Source organism: Bicyclus anynana, chromosome 24, assembly GCF_947172395.1.
Source record: "Bicyclus anynana chromosome 24, ilBicAnyn1.1, whole genome shotgun sequence".
In the NCBI taxonomy this organism is placed as follows: Eukaryota; Metazoa; Arthropoda; class Insecta; order Lepidoptera; family Nymphalidae; genus Bicyclus; species Bicyclus anynana.
In genome coordinates, this window is record NC_069106.1 from 10,986,709 (window position 1) to 11,013,334 (window position 26,626).

At 37.9% G+C, this 26,626-nt stretch overlaps 1 protein-coding gene across 2 annotated transcripts; it reads right to left on the bottom strand.

Moving 5' to 3' along the window:
• Window positions 1-201: 201 nt before the first annotated feature.
• Window positions 202-17,831, bottom strand: LOC112054510 (wolframin). 2 transcript variants are annotated; one of them, XM_052888909.1, is made up of 9 exons: window positions 17,619-17,831; window positions 16,459-16,559; window positions 15,614-15,713; window positions 11,746-11,865; window positions 10,432-10,550; window positions 9,466-9,573; window positions 6,612-7,801; window positions 5,076-5,578; window positions 202-3,237 (listed from the first exon to the last, which is right to left on the bottom strand). In XM_052888909.1, the coding sequence occupies exons 1-9, from the start codon at window positions 17,651-17,653 to the stop codon at window positions 2,868-2,870; spliced, it is 2,646 nt and encodes an 881-aa protein (XP_052744869.1). In that variant the 5' UTR covers window positions 17,654-17,831; the 3' UTR covers window positions 202-2,867. The 2 variants fall into 2 exon arrangements, with proteins under 2 accessions (XP_052744869.1, XP_052744868.1); XM_052888908.1 differs by having other exon boundaries at window positions 16,459-16,563; window positions 17,620-17,830.
• Window positions 17,832-26,626: the final 8,795 nt, after the last annotated feature.

A 26,626-nucleotide genomic window follows, 5' to 3' on the forward strand; every position in this document is an offset into this window, starting at 1 on the left:
CATATTCGGCTCACTGTTGAGCACGGACCTCCTCTCAGAATTAAGCTAATAGTCCACCACGCTAACCCAATGCGGATTGGCAGACTTCATACACGTAGAAAATTAAGAAAATTCTGTGGTATGCAGGTTTCTTCACGATGTTTTATAGTAGGTGAGCTATGTATAACATACTTACTAACTTGAAGATTAAATAAAAAAGCATTCCAATCAAAATATATTTTGATTCAAATACACGACATACATAAACTAAATTGTCACAATTTAATAAACAACTTTATTTTCACAATTTCATACACATTACTATAAACATAAAACGTGATCAAAATAAGAATAGGAATGATAGGAAATAATTAATCGGTCCGCCATTTTGTTTTATCTGTCAGCGTTGGCTTTGACAAGCGACAGTTGTAACTTGTAGCGCTAGGACATTTCTATTCAAATTTTGTATCCCTTATATTTAGATTAATAATTACTAGTTCACAATAATTTAATATAACAAAATACATCTAATAATACGTTTAACGATACTATTATTTGAATGATCATTAACTTTAGAAATCCTAAATAAATTGTCATTTCAATTGTTATCACGTCTAGTAAAAATATAATTGTGACTGTTTATTTTTTTAGATAATTCGGCTCCTGAAACATATATTATCAGTTTTAAACTAAACTCTATAATTTTCTAAACAGTGGAAAAAAGTTGACAATTACTTTTTTGGGTTGTCAAGTATTATGTCCATAAATAGCTTTCGCGAAAGATTTTCAAGTGGAGCGTTAATTTCACATTTATACATTGCAAAATTACATTATTATATTGCCAATCCATTTTATAATTTCACACTCAAAAGGTATATTTTAGAAAAAAAAAAACAATATTCTAAATCTTAATTTACTTAAAAAATAACAAATATGAAAAATACATCAATACATCACTTGATTTAATAGGTAAGTGTAGGTACACATATATTTTCATTACTTAGATAAATTTTATTTACAAAATTAAATTTCTATAATGAGGCTCATCCATTCCATTCATACTAATCCTTTATTCTGTATCGACCATATTTATACAAAAATTTAGATGATTTTAATCCATGTTGAATAAAATGAACTTTAATTAGTTGTGATTAAATCCACTTTACTTTAAAGAAAATTGACGTTTGAATCTTAATGCGTTTATAAACTATGGCCGTATGAGTTTAATTCACAATAAGAAAATAACATTTAATAATTTGATGATCCTGTATGTTACATCTGAGAGTTTAACCATAATATTTATTTAAAAATGTTATGCTTTAAAAAAAGTAATTACAATCGTGACTTAGAAAAACAAAAATTATACTTTGAAATGTAGGTATCAAAAATCATAATAATTTGTGTTGCTATAATATATTTCGTTTTTTTTTATAAAGTGAAATAATAAAGGTATAGGTAGACGCTTAGTTTTTTTTAATGGTGACGTCGATAGGAACCATCTGTCTTGTTTTATAGATATTATATTTTGGGAAGACGGTTTGACTGCGGTCGTGATAGTACAATGTACAGACATGCATTAGTGTGTGTGTAAACTTAAAGTATCAGCAAAGCAACAAAATATCAACAATGTATCTCGTAGATTCCGATAGGTACATTATGATATAAGTGCGGTAAGTTGAAAATTACAGCCGAGGCGATATTGCAGCTCGAGCCGAAGGAGAGAGCTATAGTAAGGAAGCAGAAGCTGTAATTATCAAAGCGCACGTATGTCATACGACGTTTTATAACACATTTGTGAGGAAACACACTTTGGACACACTTTCTGAAAATTAATTTACATTTTTGCTTATTTTCCCTAAGTTGACATTTAAATACGCTTGTCATTTTTGCACAGATAGCGAAAGGCGCACACTATTGGGTTTATTTTACGCAAATGCACCAAAAACAGCCAGTATTAATCATATAGTAAATTCAATATTTGTGTTTCTGTTAATTATAAATGGTTGTCATTAATTGTCAAAATTATTAAAATGAAAGAAATAAATGTTTATTTATTATATTTTATCTCACAAAGATAATTTTGTTCATAAAATGTTGAGCACTTTTCTGACATAAAATCTCTTTGCTAAGATTTAAAATAGTACCGTTAATTTTTAGACGGATGATAAAGGTTTTATAATACATTACGGCACGCGTGCGTAGTGAGATACATTACGATATTGAAATTGGTGAAATAAGGTCCATGTAATAATAATTATTAATTACACAATGCTTTCCTTTAGTTTATACAAAGTACCTGTCACACTGTGGCGTGCACAGGGTTATAGTTTGGCAAGTGCGTCGGTGACACTCCCATGGTCCGCGGGCGTCGGGTGACTTGCAGCTCAAAACAAATCAAATTCTTAGATGAGTCCGACGATCTGTTAAGTTATTTGTTGTCAAGGTGATCAAACATTTTTTCATCAACCAAGAATTTTGTAATTTTATTTTGTGTTTTTTTAGGGTTCCGAACGTACGTACAAAAACGGAACCCTTATTTTATAAAACAAATGAAACTTTTTCTGTTCAAATTCTGTCAACGAATATTATATTATAAAATTTAATTAAATAGTTAGTTAATCTATAATACGCATACTTGTACATTATAATACCAAGTTATGATATTCAGAGATATCTCAACACTTACTCGTAACGTAATAAGTTATGTGTAGCGTCCACTGTTTGCTGTTTGTGTGATCGCTACCCGCTCCCGGCGCCCGCGGACCATCGGGAGTGTTACAAATGTTTGATTTTGAAGTAGCCAAATTATACAGAATCAAACATTTCTCCTGACCACATTCCCAATATAGAATATTTACTACAAACTACAAAAAAGTACCAAAACACATTTATTTAAACACAATAACAGGGTTCAATATAAAATTCAATATATACTTCGCGGACACGACACAGTCGTTGACAATGGTCTTGCACAGCTCGGACAGTTTGGACGAGCGCGGCGCCTCGGCCGACACGGCGCCTCTGGCGGCCTGGCAGTCGACGCACGTGAGCTCGTAGCCGCGCACGACGAGCCGCGGGCGGCCGATGTCGTAGGAGCCGTGCTCGTTGGCGAGCAGGCCGCGGAAGCGCACGCGGTCGCGCGCGCGCAGGCGGCGCGTCACGTTGCCGAAGGCGTGCTCCAGCGCCAGCGCCACCTGCGCGCCGCGCGCCAGCAGCCCGCCGCCCGCCGGCATGTCCAGCGTCACCTCGTACGTGTACCTGCACGGACAGACGTACGTACTTCAATTATCACAATAGGCTAGTTGTTCTTAAATAGTCCCAATAACGTTCTGTTAGATTACGCGACATTACACTATTAAAACCAATGATGTTAAATACTGTGTTTACTAGGTCATGAAAAATAAGGCGCTCAAAAGAGGAAATTTCCACATCTCAATGTTAGTAGTGGTCAACAACGAACGTTATTTAAACAAATAACATCTAAATATCGTCTGCAATGTCGAGTTGTGTGTTCAAGAAATGTAAAAACTATATATAAGTACATAAATAAATAATGGAATTCAAGACAAAATTGTGTATGTATGGTATGTATCAACAAAAAAAACTTTCTAAAAAATAATAAACGAAGAGAAAATGGCAATATGTAAAGGAAAATTTAAAAAAGACCTCAATAACGCGACGTTCCTGAAATTTATTATTAACTTTAATTGTTACTTTAATGTAGTATATTGTGTGTATAGGACAGTACATTATGATACAAGTGCGGTAAGTTGAAAATTACAGCCGAGGCGATATTGCAGCTCGAGCCGAAGGAGAGAGCTATAGTAAGGAAGCCTGTAATTAGCAAAGCGTACGTATGTCATACGACTTTTTATAACACATTTGTGAGGAAACACACTTCGAACACACTTTCTGAAAACGAATTTGCATCTTTGCCTGTTTTCCATATTTTTTATTTTTATTTATTTGGGACAGAAAACATTTACATATTAGAGGTTAGTAAGGCTTAAATTACCATGCAAAGGGGTTAATAAACATGTAAACAACAACACTATCCACGAATTACACAAATTAAAAATAAAGGCGTCACAAAATATACCTACAAATAACATTTACAAGACAAACAAGGAAAGTGGTTAACATAAAACAGTCGAATCAAAAGGAAGAAGTACACAAAAGACAATAAAAATAATTAATTACAATAACATAAATAAAAACAAAGAATTTATACTACTTATTAAAATATACCAATTAACAATAATATATGTTATTTAATAAAATTTAAAATGAAAAAAAAACTTATTTATTAGTTTTTTTTTTTTCATTTTAAATTTTATTAAATAACTAATAAGTAAATGAGAGATCTATAACAGTTACAACACACTACATAACAGTTAAACCTAATTTAAATATTTGACACAAAACTGAATAATTTTTTACTGAATAATTCAATTAATTGATTGTTTTTTTTATATGATGTTAATATGAATATTTTTTTTTTTTGTAATTAAAAGTAAACAAATAATTTATATTATCAAAATATACCAAATAACAATATTATTAACAGTCAAATTGCAACTCACCGCATAACAGTTAAATACAGTTAAACCTAAATTATAATTTACACAAAACTGACTACACACTATTTAAGTTAATTGATTGTTCTTTTTTTAAAATATCTGTTATAGCTTTTTTGTACATGCTTTCGGACATACTAAATATATCGACTTCATCGAAGCAGTTATTGTACGTGTCCACAAGTCGGCGCATAGGCGAGCGTTTTCCAGCATTGTTTCTACAAAATTTAACAGTGAACAAATTGAAAGCACGCACCTTGCGTCGACCTGCGTACCTGAGGACATTAAGGGATAATTTGCTGACTAAATCAGAGCAATCATATTTATTGTGATACAGACCATGCAATATCGTTGCTTCTAAGAGCTTACGCCTGGATTCAAGTGTCAGCAGATTGTGTTTCATTAGAAGCTCAGAGTAGCTCATATGATGTATATAGCGCCCCCCCCCCCCCCTAGATAAAGTCTTGGCTACGCCCATCCATGTATGGGAATGGTTATGTAAAACACAAATAAACTCACTCATTCAAATTATTAAGATGGCAGCTCCGTCCCATTTGCCGCGCGACCGCGACCACGAACTCGCAGTCGCCCAACAGTGCACCCTCGGCGCTCCGGCACAGAGTGGAGTACTCCTCGCCGTAGTAGCAGCGCACGAGCTCGGCCAGCGCGCGCGGCAGCCAGCCGGCGAGGCGGCTCCAGCCGTTGCGCACGCCCGTCACCACGACGTCGCTGACGCGGCCCTCCCAGCGCACGCGCGCACCGTCCAGCGCCGCGCACTGCAGCTGCGCGCCCGCCGTGCCGGCCGCCGCCCACGCCGGCGCGTGGCAGCGGCGGTAGTACTCCTCCCAGCTGATGTGGTACGCGGCGTCGTCGTCGTCGGAACCGTACTCGTTCGTCAACAGGTTCTTTATGCTTTCCTTCTCCCCGAGTATCTCTACCAGCCCCGCGGGCAGCCCGTCCTCTTGGATCTGTACGAGGAACTGGTTGCTCATGTACACCAGCGTCGCCAGACCGACCGCGAGCTGGAAGAAACAGGCATTATAGACTACAACCCCTTGAACAAAAATTACATGTGAAATGAACCAACATGAATAACGCTTAGAAAGCTGTTACTATATCAGAAAATAACTCTGAGCACTATGCCGACATTTCTGAGCGGTACAGGTGAGTACGCGAATGAAGAGCAAGGTTTGCGACCCTCACCTTTCGATTCCTGCACTGGCAATATGTACAGAGTTTACGGGTAAAATATCTGTATATTTGTACAAAAAGAATTGCACAAATGCCTGCTGAGAGAATTGAGTGAGTTTTTTATCAATATGGTCAAGCCATTGCATTGTTAGTTACTTGGCTGAGAGCCAACACGAGCGTAGAAGGAGAGCATTAACTGGTTGTAAAATACGTCTTTAACCCTACTACTAGCGGTTACCAGCCCGTGATTCCGTTCGTGCTTGACCCCTTGATCTTGCGATATTTAATCCTGATTTACATCTGATAGTAGCACTATACTTGATCAATATTGTAATTAGAGGGGCCTGTAGAAGTGAACAGTATTGATTGATAGTGTTACTTTGTGTATTTTGTCACCCCTGGCGTATATCGTAGAACCTATTTGAGACATACTACGATATTCCGATATTTAGCTTTCGTAACTTAGTCGTTCCCGACAGATATTATTCAGTGACACATTGCAAATAGGTTGCCTAGTTAATAACGGCCAAACACATTTTTCTTAGTTTTTTTGCGGTCAGTTACTGGCATAATCTACTACCAGAAGGTCCAGGATGTGTTAAAAACATATCATTTCAAAAGATCAGGCTATATTTTCGATGAATGCTCCCACGAGGTTCGACTTGACGCCACCTTCAACAATTGTTAACATATTTCTATCTATTTAAACCTTGACAAATTAATTAATCAAACTTTTATCATGAAATACCATTTACTTATAAATTTCGTTCAGTAGTTTTTGAGTTTATTTCGAACAGACAGACAGACTCGGTGGTTGTTTTATAATTAAAAATGGAGGTAATCACGATACACTTTTAAACTCACCTGAAACGGTGTGACGAATTTCTTCGTAGACTCCGATTTGGCCAACAGACACGTCACGCCCAGGCCCGCCGTGAGGCCGACCAGCACCGACACGGTGTAGAACAACTTGGATATCGTCACATACTGCAGGAAAGCGAATACCGGCAGCGTCACCGTCACTACTCCCATGAGGGGCAGAAACAGGACCGAGCACACCAACGCCAACGTGCCCCGGATGAGGCCGTAGGTCGTGCTGCCGTGCGAACACGTTATGAACATTTGCAGCCAGCTCAAGGTCACGCAATGGGGCAGAGCGTACTTCAGAACCCCTCGCCAATCGCTTCTCCGAGCCATCGCAAACAAAATCACAGGTATCAGAAGTGAGAAAAACACGCGAGCGTTCAAACAAAACTCGATGCCGTTCCCGAGGATGTAAGACGGATAATTCGACACGTGCAAATCCAAAAACCGCCAGCCCTGGTGGACCACCGTGTCTTTCTCGTACGGATACTTCGCCAACACGTTGATGCCGAAGGAGATCAAGGCCAAAACGTCGGGATAAGGATTCCCGTTGGTGCCGAAAGAGAATAGAGTCAAAAACATGAGGCAGAAGGAAAGGACGCAGAACTCCGAAAACGGCACCCACTGGTTCGCTATGAACGGATACAGAAACAAGTTGAGGAACAGCGCCAAGAAGAACTGCAGAAACGGCCCCAGGTTGTTGCGCACGAACAGGTCCTCCGCCTCGTCCGGCCGCAGGGTGCCGTCGCTGTACCGCAGGAACAGGCCGGACCACTTGCGGAAGTCGACGAACTGACGCTTCGCCAGCAGCATCTTGAAGGTGCAGACGGTCATGACGATTGTGCTGGAATAGTACAGAACCAACGGCACCAAGTGGTAGAGGCCGTCCGTGCCGACAGACAGATACGCCACGAGGAGGAGAGAGAGTTCGATGTTGGAGAGCCGGAAGGAGAAGGAGCCCAAGTAGTAGAGCAGTTTCAAATACAGGACTTGCACGAACACCAGCGGGTGGAGGAAGGCGCGGTGCAGCGCGGGGATGTGGTCCAGGGCCTTGGCGCTGGGGTCGGTGAGCGTGAGCTCGCGGCTGACGAGCGGCAGCTCCCCCTGGCAGTAGTCGACGGCGGCCGACACCAGGTTGTCGACGGTGAGGTTGCGGATGTCGTCGCTGTGTGTCGGTCTGTCGGTGTAATCTGCAACAGAGAGAAACAGAAATGTCTATCACAGGATAAACATATCGGCATTAAAGCATCAAACGCTCTGTCAGTCTGGCACAACCTTGGAAAAGGTTCATCATCATCATCATTAACAACCCATATTCGGCTCACTGTTGAGCACGAGTCAGAATGAGAGGGGTTAGGCCAATAGTCCACCACGCATGTGTCAAAAGCTTTGGACCGGGTCTGGCACGAAAGCCTTTTAAGCAGCAAGCTTCCTTCCTACGGGATTTCCTCTAGTCTTTGTCATTGGATCTGAATCTTTTCGAGTTGTCGTGGGCGGCATCTCATCTGATGAAATGGCAATTAATGCCGGAGTTCCTCAGGGATCAGTTCTCTCTGCTACACTTTTCCTGCTGCATATAAATGATCTGCTTAAACCCGGTATATTTGGGTATGCAGATGATAGCACTGTAACAGAGAGATATATGTCCAGTCCCCGTGCTAGTGGGGTTGAGGTCCATGAGCAACGAGAGGCTTTGGTGCAACGCATTAATTTAACCTTAAATGAGGTGTCCGAACGGGGAGATGCTAATTTGGTTAAGTTTAATGCGGAAATAAACTCAGGCATGTTTGTTCACTGCCAGAAGGAGTCCCTTCCATCTGACTCCTACTTTCCGGGATATGTCTGTAGGAATATTTGATAGTTTAGAGCTTCTTGGCGTAACCATATCGTCCAAACTCAACTTCGGACAGTTCATTGAATCTAAAGCAAAAACTGCAGGCAACAAACTTGGCATCCTTAATAAAGTGAAGCAATACTTCACACCACAACAGCTTTTATCCTTATATGAAGCTCAAGTTCGGTCATGTATGGAGTACTGCTCCCACTTGTAGGATGATTCCGCCAAATACCAGCTTGCTGCTTTGGATTCAGTGGATAAACGTGCTAGAAAGCTCATTGGCAATGAGACATTATCAAATTATAAACTTCAAAGCTTAGAGCATCGCCGAAAGGTTGCCTGCCTATCGGTGTTCTACAAGATATATTTCGGGGAGTGCGCTCAGGAACTGTTCGATCTTGTGCCACCTTCGCCGTTTTACCACAGGACTGCCAGGCATCGCAGAGATCTGCAGCGCTACGTCGTCGAAATCCCTCGGGCGCGTACTAAGCGGTTTAGTTCCTCATTCCTTATACGCACTGCAAAGATGTGGAATGCTCTCCCAGCTTCAGTTTTCCCCACCTCCTACAACATCGGTATCTTCAAGTCAGGAGTGAATAGGCATTTTCTAGGCAAGCGCGTTCCACCGTAGGTCATCATCGCTTACCATCAGGCGCGATTGCAGCTAAGCGGTTGCTTATACAAAATAATAAAAAAATAAATAAAAAAAAAACGCTGACCCAATGCGGATTGGCAGACTTCACACACGCAAAGAATCAAGAAATTTCTCTGGTATGCAGGTTTCTTCACGATGTTTTCCTTCACCGTTAGAGACACGTGATATTTAATTTCTTAAAATGCACACAACTGAAAAGCTGGAAGTGCATGTTTCGAACAGAATTCAAATCTACGTCCTTTGAATCGAAGGCAGAAGTCATATCCACTGCGCTATCGCGGCTCAAAAAGGCCGACAATGATGATAGTTAACAAAACAATCAGCTCGACGGCAATTCGAAACGGACGGCGGAGTTCACTCACCATCGTCTGTGTCGTGTGTGCGGATGGTGCCATTGGAGTGCAGGTGGTCACCGGACTGCAGCTGCGAGGGCTCCAGCGCCTGCTCGCCGTCGAGGGCTCGCGCTTCTTCTGCAAAACATATTTTAATTTTTGACCGACTTCAGAAAAGCGAGGAGGCTCGAATCGGCGCGTATGTTTTTTTACGTTTGTCATAACTTCGTCACGACACCAAAAAAGCGTTCTTCCAGATTGATCATTTAATTTTCATGAAAATCGGTTCCGTATATTTGAAACCTGACTGAACTCACGAGAAGGGGTGGTTCGATCCCACTGGTCTATTGTTGTACCCACTCCCGACATTATTTCCTGACTACTCGGAGGGCAATTGGTCACATTTATATTAATATAATTTTGCTTTAGCAGACTCAGAAGTGATTACAAACAATAAGAAAACTAATGTCGAGCAAAGGTTATAATTCAGAATATTTAATATATACAACTTTATTAACCCTACCTACTCTAGAATGTCAGATTGAAGACACGTACTTGTGAATGTTGTGTATAGGTTTAAAAGTACTTTTGACTGTTAACAAACATTCCCCTTTTTCACTCAAGTCACTCTCCCCGCCTATATCAAGTAACCCATAAAGAGATGTGGACGGCTCGAACGCCACGAGCACACTGAAGTCGACTGGACGACGAGCGCCTTATATCGCAAGTCGTTTCCGCCAACCGATCGCTACCCCTCCTTAACTCCCTACTCTTTATAGAATCAAGTCGCGCCACCTAGCGTCGATACGAGCCAACACGAGATCCAGCGACGTTTTATCCATCTCAGGCTACTATTTCTTACATTTGTGTAACAATGGAAGCCTATCGACTTGGCTGGTGGGAGGCTTTGGCCGTAGCAAGTTACTACCCTACCGTGATTTGTACGCCACATCGTACCGGAACGCTAAATCGCTCGGCGGCACGTGTGGAAGTTACCTGGTGCTTCATCATCGATGGCGTCGTCGTCCGGCTCCTTCCTCAGCGTGCAGCAGCAGATCTCGCGGATGCGGCGCTCCAGCTGCGCCGTGGTGATGTACTGCTCGCCGTTCGACAGACTGCAATATCATCATCATCACAACCAGCTCAGGAAGTCGTGATAGCCCAGTGGATATGTCCTCTGCCTGGTTCCGGAGGGTTTAGGTTTAAATCCGGTCAGGGACATGCATCTCCAATTTTTCAGTTGTGTGTGTTTTAAGAAATTAAATATCACTGTGTCTCAAACGGTGAAGGAAAACATCGTGAGGAAACCTGCGTACCATAGAATTTTCGTAATTCTCTGCGTGTGTGAAGTCTGCCAATCCGCATTGGGCCAGCGTGGTGGACTATTGGTCTGACCCCTCTCATTCTGAGAGGAGACTCGAGCTCAGCAGTGAGCCGAATATGGTTTGATAATGATGATCATCAAAACCGCATTGAACGATGACCGATATCGTTCAAATGCATCGAAAGCGTTGAGTGAATCAAAGCTTTTACTCGTAAAAGTAATTTAAAACTTCAGTTTTAAAATATAACAAACACTGTTTGCTGCCTGTACAATAAAGTAAAATAAGCCTCGTCCGATTACACTTTGTAATGCATTCAAAAACTTACTACTTACTTGACTACAATCTCACCTGATGGTAAGTGACGATGCAGTCTAAGATGGAACCTAGGAGGAGGAGGATGAAATCCACACCCCTTTCGATTTCTACACGACATCGTACCGGAACGCTAAATTACTTTTACGTCTTTGAATGGTAACTAACCACGTTCGAAAACTCCCTTAATTTTTCACAAATCCCGCGGGAACCATGATTTTTCCGGGATGAAAAGTAGCCTATGTGTTAATCCAGAGTAAAATCTATTTACATTTTAAATTTCAGCCAAATCGCTTCAGTAGCCGCAGCGTAAAAGAGGAACAAACATACTTACACACTTACACACAAACTTTCGCCTTTTTTTTATAATTCTTTACAAGTTAGCCCTTGACTACAATCTCACCTGATGGTAAGTGATGATGCAGTCTAAGATGGAAGCGGGCTAACTTGTTAGGAGGAGGATGAAAATCCACACCTCTTTCGGTTTCTACACGGCATCGTACCGGAACACTAAATCGCTTGGCGGTACGTCTTTGCCGGTAGGGTGGTAACTAGCCACGGCCGAAGCCTCCCACCAACCAGACCTGGACCGATTAAGAAAATCTCAATCTGCCCAGCCGGGGATCGAACCCAGGAGCCGCCTTCATAATATTAGTGTGAGTAGTAGGCTGACCTGGCGAACAGGTCCCTGGCCGCTTTCCTGGCGACGGTCTCCTGCCGGCTGGCCGCCAGGCACGCCTTGGCGCGCACGATGGGCGCGCTGGCCTCGTCGATGACGCCGGAGCGCACGCACCTGCAACCGGCCACGTCCAGCACTGTACGGGCTACTAGCTCGGGACAAGTGAGGCGCTTCACATCTCAAACTTAGTTCTGGTCAACAACGAACGTTATTTATACAAATGACACCTAAATATCGTCTGCAATGTCTATTCGTGTGTTCAAGAAGTGTAAAAACTATATATGTGTAAATAAATAAATAAATACACTTAAACAATACACATCACTATCTAGCCCCAAAGTAAGCATACAGAGTAGCTTGTGTTATGGGTGCTAAGATAGTTGATATTACAAAATTCATATACATTTATATACTACATACAAATACTTATATAATGTATGAATACACACAGACACTGGAAAACACCCATGCTCATCACACAAATATTTTCCAGTTGTGGGAATCGAACCCACGGCCGTGGATGCAGAAAGCAGGGTCACTACCCACTGCGCCACGCGGCCGTCAAATAATAGAATTAAAGACAAAATTGTGCATGTGTACTTTGTAGCTTTTTATTCGGATCACTTTTTGCGGTGATTTACAATGTAGGGACATAACCAATCTATAGTAGAAAATTATCATTGCCTGCAACATAACAATAATAGATAACCTAAACCTAATCTACTTGAATGTATCAGTTGTCCTAATAAACAAATGAACACATTTACTCACTAGCACAGAAAGCGCATTTTGCTGACTTAAAACTAGTGGGTCAATTTAGTTCCAATGAGAAAAGTATGAAATTAATGAAATGAAATTAGTTACACACTAGTTCTAAAATGATGCCTTCTGTGCTCTAAAAGTGGTACCCTGTGATAAAGTATAATTAAGATTAGACCTTTCAGGTATTCAAATATCCTAACCAGTATAAATCACACGATAAAAACATGTAAAGATGACGTAAACTGCGAAGAAAAAAATATCATTGTGCTGATAATCAAGTTAAAGGAGTCCGAAGATTTTCATTTTTTTGGAAAATGGCAGCATTTTGAGTCAAGAGATTTTTGAAGTCAAAGATTTATAAACACATATCTAGGCAGGGAGAAAATCACGAACGGAGGACGGAAGTGTTAATCGATTGTCAAGGAATTCCTTAACCCTACGTCCTTTGGTCACAAGTCCGGGACTCTGCTCGGAGATTTTCTCTCTGCCACGCGATGAACCCGGCACCCGCACGGTGAAGCAATGGATTGCTAAAATATTCGTCTCATTAAACTAATTAAATTATCATTTTAGTATTTTGAACATGGTGCCAAATCTAAAGCTAGAAGAACGAAGTTGCCAAAACCTACGAGACTCGAACTTCGACTTAGAAAGGCGTTGGGATACATAGAGTGAGTGAGTCTTGAGGACGCACATTGAACCTAAGACTTTAGACCGATCCTCTAATCATAGAGCTATCAAGATTCTTACATAGTTTCATGCAGTTCGGCCCGCACCTTATCCCATTTCAATTTCCAAATAGCAAATTCTTTATAATTTCCGTTCATTTGTGAGGAATAAAACAACTATTACTAATTCAAATCGGTGGAACAATTATGATTTCAAATAATTAAGAATTTAAATCTGTTGTTATTGTTGGAATCAGATAATTAAGAATTCAAATTTGCTAAATAATAATGAATAATGAATGAATTTGAATAACAACACACACTCAACCGTTCAATGGTTCACTCAGCGGAATGAACTAAACTAAACAATGCGATCGTGTTTACTGTTTTCGCTTTCAAAGAATGTTAAACAATTGTGGCAAGAGCCAAGAGCCGGTGGGAACATTTGAAGATGTAATTGAAATGGTGGACAGTGATTAAAGAAAAAAAACAACTTTTATTCAGAAGTGTTACAGACAGTACTGACCTACCCCAGAGACAGAATGCCTGCCTGTATCCATAAATAGAAAGGGTGTACCGTTCAGGATAATATCGCAAGCTTTCACCTATTTTTACCTCTTTAGGTGCCTCTAAGATAAGAGCATATAGTTTTCAAATACCTAAAGTGTATTAAAAATTATAAAAAGTTACACGGGCAAACCGAAGTCACTTCATTGGCGTAAAAATCTAAAAGTTACTATGCTGGCGCGACCTCTCAACCTTTATAAAGAGGAAGAATTTCACCAATACATGATTTTTGCTTTTTAACTTTTTTATACAAAAAGATTGGCTCTCTAAGAAAGACTAGTTTTTAAACTTTAAACTTCCCTCTCTTCTAATTAATTAACATTAGTATTAAGCATACTTGTCAATTCTTCCACAAGCTCTAAGACTATTACCTCATACCCTTTCTTGTAATTTCACTTATGCAGACAATACCAAGCACAAGAATAAATTATGTTTTTATTTTATTGTAAGATTATTTTAAAACAATTTGTTTTGACAATATTAAACTGATAAATTTGACAATGACAAAATGTCATTGCAGTGACAAAGAGAATATATTTTATTTTTATATTAGTTTGTATGTCTTCTTTAATAATAAAAATTTTAATAAAAAAAATACAACCGACTTCAAAACCTAGAAACGTACCCACTAAACTAAAAAGCGAAAAATAACACCGCCTTCATACTGATCAGCAGGTAGAACATATAATGATGTTATTTTTCGCTTTTTAGTTTAGTGGGTACGTTTCTAGGTTTTGAAGTCGGTTGTATTTTTTTTATTAAAATTTTTATTATTTTTCCATTTTTAGTGTAAAATTTCATCTCAAACGAATACATCAGACCCCTAATGACAGTCACAACCCATCTTGGTACAAAATTCTCAGCAATACAAATTAATCAAGCCCAAGCACAAGGTAATTACCGTAAACCGTTAAGCGGTTCCCTTAATTGACCTTGGTCTTCATCATCAGACCCCTAATAATAGACACAACTCATCTAGGTAAGAAGTTCTCAGCAATACGAACTAATCAAGGCCAAACACAAGTTAGTTACTGTAAACTGTTAAGGAGTTCCCTTAGTTGTCCTTGGTCTTCATCACCAAACCCCTAAATGACAGTCACAACCTATCTATGTGGAAAGTTCTCATTAATACAAATTAATCAAGCCCAAACACAAGGTAACTGCTGTAAATCGCCGAGGAGTTCCCTCGTCTGTTTTATGGCTCCATCATCAGATCGATTTTAAACCTTCATGAAATTGCAGTGCTTAAAAGTACTAAATGGAAAAGCTGACGAACACACTAGACACCAATATAATTTTCGAAAGTTCCTCTCAATTTCTCCAGGATTCCATCATCAGAACTTGACATGATGGCAATGGGACCAAATGGGGACTATACCGTTTTAAACAAAAAAAGAATTTTTGAAATCGGTCAAGGCGTCTTTGAGTAATCGGTGTACATACATAAAAAAAAAAAAAAAAAATACCGACCGAATTGAGAACCTCCTCCTTTTTGAAGTCGGTTAAAAAAATAAGTCGCTACTAGCTAATAAAAAGAGAGCATGGAACAAAGTTCCTTACATTGCTTTTTCAACTTTAAATTACATATTATGCAATTTCTATTGATTACTTATATAAGTGTTTTTTGATATTAACAAAATACTTTTTCATCTAATTTTCTCTTCACTTTTACTCTTTATCTCTTTCTTTTTTTAATTGTTTAACAATTTTTCAAAAGTAAAAGTGATAGTATCATTACAGTAATTTTTTCTTTGAAATATACTGTAAATGGCCATATTATAAAAAATATGGCTAATATTATTTATTTAAAAAAAGAGAGTTCTTAAAGTTATACTAATTATAGAAATCACCAAGCTCAAGCCTACCTTCTAAGCATTCTCCTAGCTTCCGGATGTGCCTGCTCGGTAGCACAAATTAGCCACTCCAGGGCCTGTTTGAAGTTTGATATTTTATCTGCTTCCAGTTCTAGAAAAACAATAATTATTAAGTAATTTTTTTTTTAAATTATTGAATTATAATTAATATTTTATGTAAGTCCACCTGTGACCACATACTAATGTTGATATCACAGGTCACGACAGCTTGGAAAAAATTGTGGTGGGAAATGTAGAAGGCAAACAGCCACGAGCTAGATCTCCAACCCGATGGTTGGATCACCTCAAGGAATCAGGAGCCCGCACCTTGTACAGTGTGGCCCAAATGTTCAGAGACAAAACTCGATGGAGGAGCATTGTCTATCAAAAGTGACAATGCTCATCCATCGAGTTAGACAACTTGCCACGATCCTCAGTCATGACAGATTTACCTGAGAGACAGATTTTATGTTATAATTATTGATAGACCAATAATTGAACTGGCTCAGTGCAGATTGGCAGACTTCACACACATAGAGAATTAAGAAAATTCTCATGTTTGAAGGTTTCCTCACGAAGTTTTTCCTTCACGGTTTGAGACACGTGATATTTTTTTTAAAATGCACACAACTGAAGAGTTGGAGGTGCATGCCCCGGAATGGATTGGAACCTACACACTCTGAATCGAAGGCAGAGGTCATATCCACTGGGTTATCATGGATTAAACAATAAGTTGTTATCATCATCGACCGGAAGAGGCACTCAGTAATGGTTTAGAAGTAACAGCCTGTGTCCAGCCGTGGACCTCAATCTAGTAATAGTTATGCTGATGATGGTTGTCTTAATATAACACTTACCACATTTTTCTTCCAACAACTGTTTGGCTAAGACAACCTGAGACTCTGCACACCCATCCTCAGCGAGCTGATTCCGCAGCCTCCTCAGGGAGCCTTGTGGTCCATCTGGAGGAAGGTAGTTACTCAAAAAGTACATTTGTTACAAGTTCCTCCATGATATGATATTAATATTCATTATTTGTGTATTTGATAAATTGAGCTCAATTGATTGTTGATTGAAAATTAAATGCTCATCACACAAATATTTTCCAGTAGTGAGAATCAAACCCACAGCCTGCAGTACTGCTATGCCCCGCGGCTGTCACACACACAGATTTGCCTTCTTGGTCTAGTGGTTAGCCTGGGTGGCGTGCACTTCATAAATGCATAAACGCAATGTCCCGGAGGATTCATTATGTACTTGCATTGGAGAAGGAATTTTCAATTCTGTACAATTTGTACATATAGACCCTAGTTGAAGACCTTGTCATTGCTACTGGGTATAGGGTCCTGGGTTTGGAGCTTAGGCAAAGAAAGTCCATTTTATATTATTTTTCATTAGTATTGTTCATTAATATTTAGACTAACGGCACTGATCAAGCTTCGTTTTGACTTATGTGCTAATTCTTCCCTACCCCTGCCTCACCTTACTCCCACCCTAGACCGACACCTACCCTGCCCCTGTTTTAAGTATTTTGACGAATTGTTTGTATGGGAGTATAGAAAAGTGCTATAAGTAATTGGACTTTTTTTGAGTTTCTAATTTTTATATTGCACAAACCTTGTCCTAACAATAAAAAATACATAAACCATCTTCCAAACATTGTTTCGAAGATCCATTTTTATTTTTATTTAAATACATTGAATACTTATGTCCAGTATTCAATACTGTTTTAAACTTTACCATAGGATAGGTTTCAAACCAAAATAGGCGCATAAAACAGATTTCATTCTAATGCTCTATTAACAACCACACGTTACTTAATTTAATAAAAGATGTGTAATTTTTTAGAAGCAAGGTCAAAACCCACATAAAATTGAGTTAACGGCACATTGATCGAAGGAAAGAAAGTGCCAACTGCTTAGAATAAACAATTAAAGTTTATAATTCCAATATGTAAAACTTTGAATTTAGAATAACACTGCATTTTTATGAACACAAAAAAAAATTAAAATACTTACCATGCAGATTCCATCGCTTTCTTCCCGATGGCATTATTTTGGATATTGCAGTGCCAGTTCATCCAAAACTGTTATTTATTCAGTATATGTAACTAAAATGAACAATTAATTATTAACTATTTCATTTTGAATGCCGATTATTAATTCGCAAAATCGCACACCTAATATTTACATTTTGCATGACATCACACTTGTCAAAACAAAATGACAATTGTCAAATGTCAACTTGTCAGTCAGTCAAATCAATGATAGATTTTGCAAGATAATTAATTTATCCAAAGAGAATATTACAATCTACCTCGTTATTTTGTCTATGTGTAGGTTCTTTTTAGAAAAACCTTTATGCATTTATTTAATGTAAAGAAATGAGAATTTACTTTTCCAAGTTGATTACGATTGATGAAATATGAACTTAGGAATAAGAACACTGCACGAATGTGTTACAAGAACGTTTTGGGTGGGTAAATATAAGTAGGGGGTAAAATAGACTTCCTGTTTATTTTTGAATCTACTAATGACGCTCTGTGTGAGGCGACACCCCTCACACAGAGCGTCATCGGTGGAAGGTGGCTGGAAATAAACTGTGAGTCGGTGAGTGTGACTGAAATAAAAATAGTCAGGGATCCGTAGAACATTTTTTAAAACTGATTACTATCAAGTTGCGTGGTATTAATTGGTAATTATCTCGTTCCGACGCTCAGAAATGTTTATTTCCTGGTAATTTCCTGGGTTTTGACGGCCTCCATGGCGCAGTGATATGCTCGGTGGATTTACAAGACGGAGGTCTTGGATTCGACGCCGGTTGGACCAATTGAGGTTTTCTTAATTGGTCCAGGTCTGGCTGGTTACCACCATACCTTGCCGGTAGGGTAGACGTACCGCCAAGCGATTTAGCGTTCGATGTCGTGTAAAAATCATAAGATGTGTGGATTTTCATCCTCTTCCTGACAAGTTAGCCCGCTTACATCTTAGATTGCATCATCACTTACATTCAGGTGAGATTGTAGTCAAGGGCTAACTTGTAAAGAATAAAAAAAACCCAGTTAGCTACCAGAATCAAGAAATTTCCTAAATAAAAAAGTCGATTGTCTCATCTAGATGAGAAATTTTACTTAATTTTACTAACGAAAAATTAAGTTGATAGTAATCCTGTTGTAAAAAATGTTGTACGGATCCTGGATGAAATACCTAGTACGGTAACGGTGACGCTAATCTTGAATTTCAGCGTTTTAAGTTTTTAGGGTTCGGAATGTACGTAGTACAAAAACGGAATGGAAAAACGAAAATTTACCTTTTCTCCGAAACTACCAAACCTAAAATTTTGAATAAAGACAGAATTTAGCATTCTACTTGAAGATTTCCGGCAAAAACACTTCTGGAAAACACAAAAAAAAAATTGTAACTGCACCATGTGACACATCAAATGCAAGAGCTCATGAAATTTTTAATCTCATGAAGAGGATCTCAAATAAATATTTGATGATATTAAGAGATGCCACCTTACCGGCAAAGACGTACCGCCAAGCGATTTAGCGTTCCGGTACGATGCCGTGTAGAAGCCGAAAGGGGTATGGATTTTCATCCTCCTCCTAACAAGTTAGCCCGCTTCCATCTTAGACTGCATCATCACTTACCATCAGTTGAGATTGTAGTCAAACTTATAAAAAAAAAAAGATTAAAAATTTCGCAACTGGTTTCTAAAATCAGTAGTGGGATTCAAATTTCACGTGACCTGCTGTTATCGCCGCGTTTCAACGAGGGCGCCACATTTAAAGAGGAATGCCCAAAGGCCCATACAACGTCGGCCCAGGGAACCCCGGTACAACCCACGCATAAAAGTATGTGGAGATGATAATATGATGAAAAAATTTCGAACTCACCTCAAGCGAAAAGAGTCTTTGAATATCGTCAAGCATTAAAAGTTACGTATAATCGCGCTCTCAGAACACGCTAGTTTGAATTGCATAATTTTCGACTTTTGAGGTACTTCGACTTAATACCGAAAATATTTCGAACTCAGCTAAAGCGAAAAGAGTCTTTGAATATGGTTTAGCATTGAAAGTTACGTATAATCGCGCTCTCAGAACACGCTAGTTTAAATTTCATAATTTTCGACTTTTGAGCTACTTCGACTTAGTACCGAAAAAATTTCGAGGTCACCTCAAGCGAAAAGAGTCTTTGATTATCGTTAAGCATTGAAAAATACATATAATCGCGCTATCAGAACACGCTAGTTTGAAATTCATAATTTTCGTCTTTTGAGGTACTCGACTTAGTACCGAAAAAATTTCTAACTCACCTCAAGCGAAAAGAGTCTTTGAATATCGTTAAGTATTGAAATTTACATATAATCGCGCTCACAGAACACGCTAGTTTGAATTTCATAATTTTCGACTTTTGAGCTACTTCGACTCAGTATCGAAAAATTTTCGAACTCACCTCAAGCGAAAAGAGTCTTTGATTATGGTTAGGCATTGAAAGTTACGTATAATCGCGCTCTCAGAACACGCTAGTTTGAATTGCATAATTTTCGACTTTTGAGCTACTTCGACTTAGTACCGGAAAAATTTCGAACTCACCTCAAGCGAAAAGAGTCTTTGAATATGGTTAGGCATTGAAAGTTACGTATAAGCGCGCTCTCAGAACACGCTAGTTTGAATTTCATAATTTTCGACATTTTCAGAAACTTCGACTTGGTACCGAAAAAATTTCGAACTCACCTCAAGCGAAAAGAGTCTTTGAATATGGTTTAGCATTGAAAGTTACATATAATCGCGCTATCAGAACACGCTAGTTTGAATTTCATAATTTTCGACTTTTGAGCTACTTCGACTTAGTATCGAAAAAATTTCGAACTCACCTCAAGCGAAGGAAGTCTTTGAATATGGTTAAGCATTGAAAGTTACGTATAATCGCGCTCTCAGAACACGCTAGTTTGAATTTCATAATTTTCGACTTTTGAGCTACTTCGACTTAATACTGGAAAAATTTCGAACTCACCTCAAGCGAAAAGAGTCTTTGAATATGGTTAGGCATTGAAAGTTACGTATAATCGCGCTCTCAGAACACGCTACTTTGAATTTCATAATTTTCGACTTTTGAGCTACTTCGACTCAGTATCAAAAAATTTTCGAACTCACCTCAAGCGAAAAGAGTCTTTGATTATGGTTAGGTATTGAAAGTTACGTATAATCGCGCTCTCAGAACACGCTACTTTGAATTTCATAATTTTCGACTTTTGAGCTACTTCGACTCAGTATCGAAAAAATTTCGAACTCACCTCAAGGGAAAAGAGTCTTTATTTATCGTTAAGCATTGAAAAATACATATAATCGCGCTCACAGAACACGCTAGTTTGAATTTCATAATTTTCGACTTTTGAGATACTTCGATTTAGTACCGGAAAAATTTCGAACTCACCTCAAGCGAAAAGAGTCTTTGAATATGGTTAGGCATTGAAAGTTACGTATAAGCGCGCTCTCAGAACACGCTAGTTTGAATTTCATAATTTTCGACATTTTCAGAAACTTCGACTTGGTACCGAAAAAATTTCGAACTCACCTCAAGCGAAAAGAGTCTTTGAATATGGTTTAGCATTGAAAGTTACATATAATCGCGCTATCAGAACACGTTAGTTTGAAATTCATAATTTTCGACTTTTGAGGTACTTCGACTTAGTACCGAAAAAAATTCGAACTCACCTCAAGCGAAAAGAGTCTTTGATTATCGTTAAGCATTGAAAAATACATATAATCCCGCTATCAGAACACGCTAGTTTGAAATTCATAATTTTCGACTTTTGAGGTACTTCGACTCAGTATCGAAAAATTTTCGAACTCACCTCAAGCGAAAAGAGTCTTTGATTATGGTTAGGCATTGAAAGTTACGTATAAGCGCGCTCTCAGAACACGCTACTTTGAATTTCATAATTTTCGACTTTTGAGCTACTTCGACTCAGTATCGAAAAAATTTCGAACTCACCTCAAGGGAAAAGATTCTTTATTTATCGTTAAGCATTGAAAAATACATATAATCGCGCTCACAGAACACGCTAGTTTGAATTTCATAATTTTCGACTTTTGAGATACTTCGATTTAGTACCGGAAAAATTTCGAACTCACCTCAAGCGAAAAGAGTCTTTGAATATGGTTAGGCATTGAAAGTTACGTATAAGCGCGCTCTCAGAACACGCTAGTTTGTATTTCATAATTTTCGACATTTTCAGAAACTTCGACTTGGTACCGAAAAAATTTCGAACTCACCTCAAGCGAAAAGAGTCTTTGATTATCGTTAAGCATTGAAAAATACATATAATCCCGCTATCAGAACACGCTAGTTTGAAATTCATAATTTTCGACTTTTGAGGTACTTCGACTCAGTATCGAAAAATTTTCGAACTCACCTCAAGCGAAAAGAGTCTTTGATTATGGTTAGGCATTGAAAGTTACGTATAATCGCGCTCTCAGAACACGCTAGTTTGAATTTCATAATTTTCGACTTTTGAGCTACTTCGACTTAGTATCGAAAAAATTTCGAACTCACCTCAAGCGAAAAGAGTCTTTGAATATGGTTAGGGATTAAAAGTTACGTATAAGCGCGCTCACAGAACACGCTAGTTTGAATTTCATAATTTTCGACATTTTCAGAAACTTCGATTAGTACCGAAAAATTTCGAACTCACCTCAAGCGAAAAGAGTCTTTGAATATGGTTTAGCATTGAAAGTTACATATAATCGCGCTATCAGAACACGTTAGTTTGAAATTCATAATTTTCGACTTTTGAGGTACTTCGACTTAGTACCGAAAAAATTTCGAACTCACCTCAAGCGAAAAGAGTCTTTGATTATCGTTAAGCATTGAAAAATACATATAATCGCGCTCACAGAACACGCTAGTTTGAATTTCATAATTTTCGACATTTTCAGAAACTTCGACTTAGTACCGGAAAAATTTCGAACTCACCTCAAGCGAAAAGAGTCTTTGAATATGGTTAGGCATTGAAAGTTACGTGTAAGCGCGCTCTCAGAACACGCTAGTTTGAATTTCATAATTTTCGACATTTTCAGAAACTTCGACTTAGTACCGAAAAAAATTCGAACTCACCTCAAGCGAAAAGAGTCTTTAATTATCGTTAAGCATTGAAAAATACATATAATCGCGCTCACAGAACACGCTAGTTTGAGTTTCATAATTTTCGACATTTTCAGAAACTTCGACTTAGTACCGGAAAAATTTCGAACTCACCTCAAGCGAAAAGAGTCTTTGAATATGGTTAGGCATTGAAAGTTACGTATAAGCGCGTTCTCAGAACACGCTAGTTTAAATTTCATAATTTTCGACATTTTCAGAAACTTCGACTTAGTACCGGAAAAATTTCGAACTCACCTCAAGCGAAAAGAGTCTTTGAATATGGTTAGGCATTGAAAGTTACGTATAATCGCGCTCTCAGAACACGCTACTTTGAATTTCATAATTTTCGACTTTTGAGCTACTTCGACTCAGTATCGAAAAAATTTCGAACTCACCTCAAGCGAAAAGAGTCTTTGATTATGGTTAGGCATTGAAAGTTACGTATAATCGCGCTCTCAGAACACGCTACTTTGAATTTCATAATTTTCGACTTTTGAGCTACTTCGACTCAGTATCGAAAAAATTTCGAACTCACCTCAAGGGAAAAGAGTCTTTATTTATCGTTAAGCATTAAAAGTTACATATAATCGCGCTATCAGAACACGCTAGTTTGAAATTCATAATTTTCGTCTTTTGAGGTACTTCGACTTAGTACCGAAAAAATTTCTAACTCACCTCAAGCGAAAAGAGTCTTTGAATATCGTTAAGTATTGAAATTTACATATAATCGCGCTCACAGAACACGCTAGTTTGAATTTCATAATTTTCGACTTTTGAGCTACTTCGACTCAGTATCGAAAAATTTTCGAACTCACCTCAAGCGAAAAGAGTCTTTGAATGTGGTTAGGCATTGAAAGTTACGTATAATCGCGCTCTCAGAACACGCTACTTTGAATTTCATAATTTTCGACTTTTGAGCTACTTCGACTCAGTATCGAAAAAATTCAAATCAAATCAAATCAAATCAAAATTTGTTTATTGCGAATTTAGGTTACAGTCAGATCTTATTGAAATAAACACCAAATTCCACCTTACAGCTTGCAATATCATTATAAAAAACATTAATATTTACAATAATCAATTCACACACTTATTTGTACAGTGATTAATTAATTAGTAGGTACATTGAATATTTTAAAGAATAATTCTAATGATGCCTTTACGTCAATATAATGTCAGTTTATGTCAAAGATAAGTAAAATGATAAATTGCAAAAAAAAAAAAAAATTAGTCATTTATATGGTGTATTTGTATAGTAAGACTATAATAAGTCTTGAAATCAATTGAAATTGGTTTATTCATCAAGGTACTCTTTGATGGAGTAGTATGCTTTGTTTATTAAAAAATTCTTTAATTGTTTCTTAAACCTTGCCAAGTTGGAATTATTTTTTATATTAAATGTCAGCTTATTGTAAATATTTATTGATTGGCAAAATACACTTTTCCGAAACTGTGCTGATTTTGCAGCTTGTCCACACAACCTTAGAGGACGTCTTTTATTATTCAAGTTTTTGAAAAGTGATAGGTTAGCATGTACAAATACTGCTGTTTCAAAGATATACAGAGAAGGAAATGTCAAGATTTGTAACTCTTGAAAATGGGGTTTACAACTATCTGTCCAGTGTAGATTCCTTATTGCTCTGATGCATCTATTCTGAGCTTTAAAAACTCTTTCTTTATCGACTGAATTACCCCAGAACATTATTCCGTATCTCAGAGTTGATTCGACATATCCAAAATAAGCAATACGCAGTGTTTCAATATTAGCTGATTTGTTTAACTTATACAGCGCGTAGGAAAATTTAAACAATTTCTTACATGTATTGTCAACCTGTGTTTTCCAACTAAGATGCCTATCAACAATTATTCCTAAAAACTTAGACTCACCTGTTTCGCTAACTTGCATACCCTTATGATTGATATTATTTGTTGATATTCCAAATCGATCCCAATTAAAATTCATAATTTTAGTCTTCTCCAAATTAATACTTAAATTATTTTTTACAAGCCAATCAATTACTTGATCTAAGGATGTATTTATATCATCCTCATAAGATAATGTATTATGACGTTCATATAATATTGTACAATCGTCTGCAAAAAGGACCATAGGTTGAGCTATTACTGAAGGGAGGTCATTAATATATATAATAAATAACAAAGGGCCTAGAATGCTCCCTTGTGGCACACCATACTTAACACAACGGGATGTTGAGTTATAAGATATCTCTGTTAAGTTATTAGGACATATTCTACTAATTTCAGTAATTTGAGATCTATCAGTGAGATAAGACGTCAAGAGATCTAACACAGTTCCTCGGACACCATATCTATATAATTTATGTAATAAGATATTATGATCCACAAAATCGAAAGCTTTTGTCATATCCATGTACAATGCCGCTATAGGCATTTTTCTATCTATACAAGTCATGACTTTGTTAAGGAGTTCATAAATTGCCATGTTTATTGACTTCTTTTTCCTAAACCCTTTTTGCTCATTCACTAGGATAGCATTTTCTTCGAGGTATTTATAAAGTCGATTATATATTACTTTTTCAAAAACTTTCGCAAATATCGTAATTAAAATTTCGAACTCACCTCAAGCGAAAAGAGTCCTTGATTATGGTTAGGCATTGAAAGTTACGTATAATCGCGCTCTCAGAACACGCTACTTTGAATTTCATAATTTTCGACTTTTGAGCTACTTCGACTTAGTACCGGAAAAATTTCGAACTCACCTCAAGCGAAAAGAGTCTTTGAATATGGTTAGGCATTGAAAGTTACGTATAAGCGCGCTCTCAGAACACGCTAGTTTGAATTTCATAATTTTCGACTTTTGAGCTACTTCGACTCAGTATCGAAAAATTTTCGAACTCACCTCAAGCGAAAAGAGTCTTTGATTATGGTTAGGCATTGAAAGTTACGTATAATCGCGCTCTCAGAACACGCTAGTTTGAATTTCATAATTTTCGACTTTTGAGCTACTTCGACTTAGTACCGGAAAAATTTCGAACTCACCTCAAGCGAAAAGAGTCTTTGAATATGGTTAGGCATTGAAAGTTACGTATAAGCGCGCTCTCAGAACACGCTAGTTTGAATTTCATAATTTTCGACATTTTCAGAAACTTCGACTTGGTACCGAAAAAATTTCGAACTCACCTCAAGCGAAAAGAGTCTTTGAATATGGTTTAGCATTGAAAGTTACATATAATCGCGCTATCAGAACACGCTAGTTTGAATTTCATAATTTTCGACTTTTGAGCTACTTCGACTTAGTATCGAAAAAATTTCGAACTCACCTCAAGCGAAGGAAGTCTTTGAATATGGTTAAGCATTGAAAGTTACGTATAATCGCGCTCTCAGAACACGCTAGTTTGAATTTCATAATTTTCGACTTTTGAGCTACTTCGACTTAATACTGGAAAAATTTCGAACTCACCTCAAGCGAAAAGAGTCTTTGAATATGGTTAGGCATTGAAAGTTACGTATAATCGCGCTCTCAGAACACGCTACTTTGAATTTCATAATTTTCGACTTTTGAGCTACTTCGACTCAGTATCAAAAAATTTTCGAACTCACCTCAAGCGAAAAGAGTCTTTGATTATGGTTAGGCATTGAAAGTTACGTATAATCGCGCTCTCAGAACACGCTAGTTTGAATTTCATAATTTTCGACTTTTGAGCTACTTCGACTTAGTATCGAAAAAATTTCGAACTCACCTCAAGCGAAAAGAGTCTTTGAATATGGTTAGGGATTAAAAGTTACGTATAAGCGCGCTCACAGAACGCGCTAGTTTGAATTTCATAATTTTCGACTTTTGAGCTACTTCGACTCAGTATCGAAAAAATTTCGAACTCACCTCAAGGGAAAAGAG

Coding starts and splice junctions, on each gene's coding strand:
- LOC112054510 (XM_052888908.1), bottom strand. CDS start 17,653: ATGCCATCGGGAAGAAAGCGATGGAATCTGCATG. Junction 16,564..17,619: donor AAAGCGATGGAATCTGCATG/GTAAGTATTTTA, acceptor ACCTTCCTCCAG/ATGGACCACAAGGCTCCCTG. Junction 9,574..10,431: donor CATCGATGATGAAGCACCAG/GTAACTTCCACA, acceptor TATGTTTTGCAG/AAGAAGCGCGAGCCCTCGAC.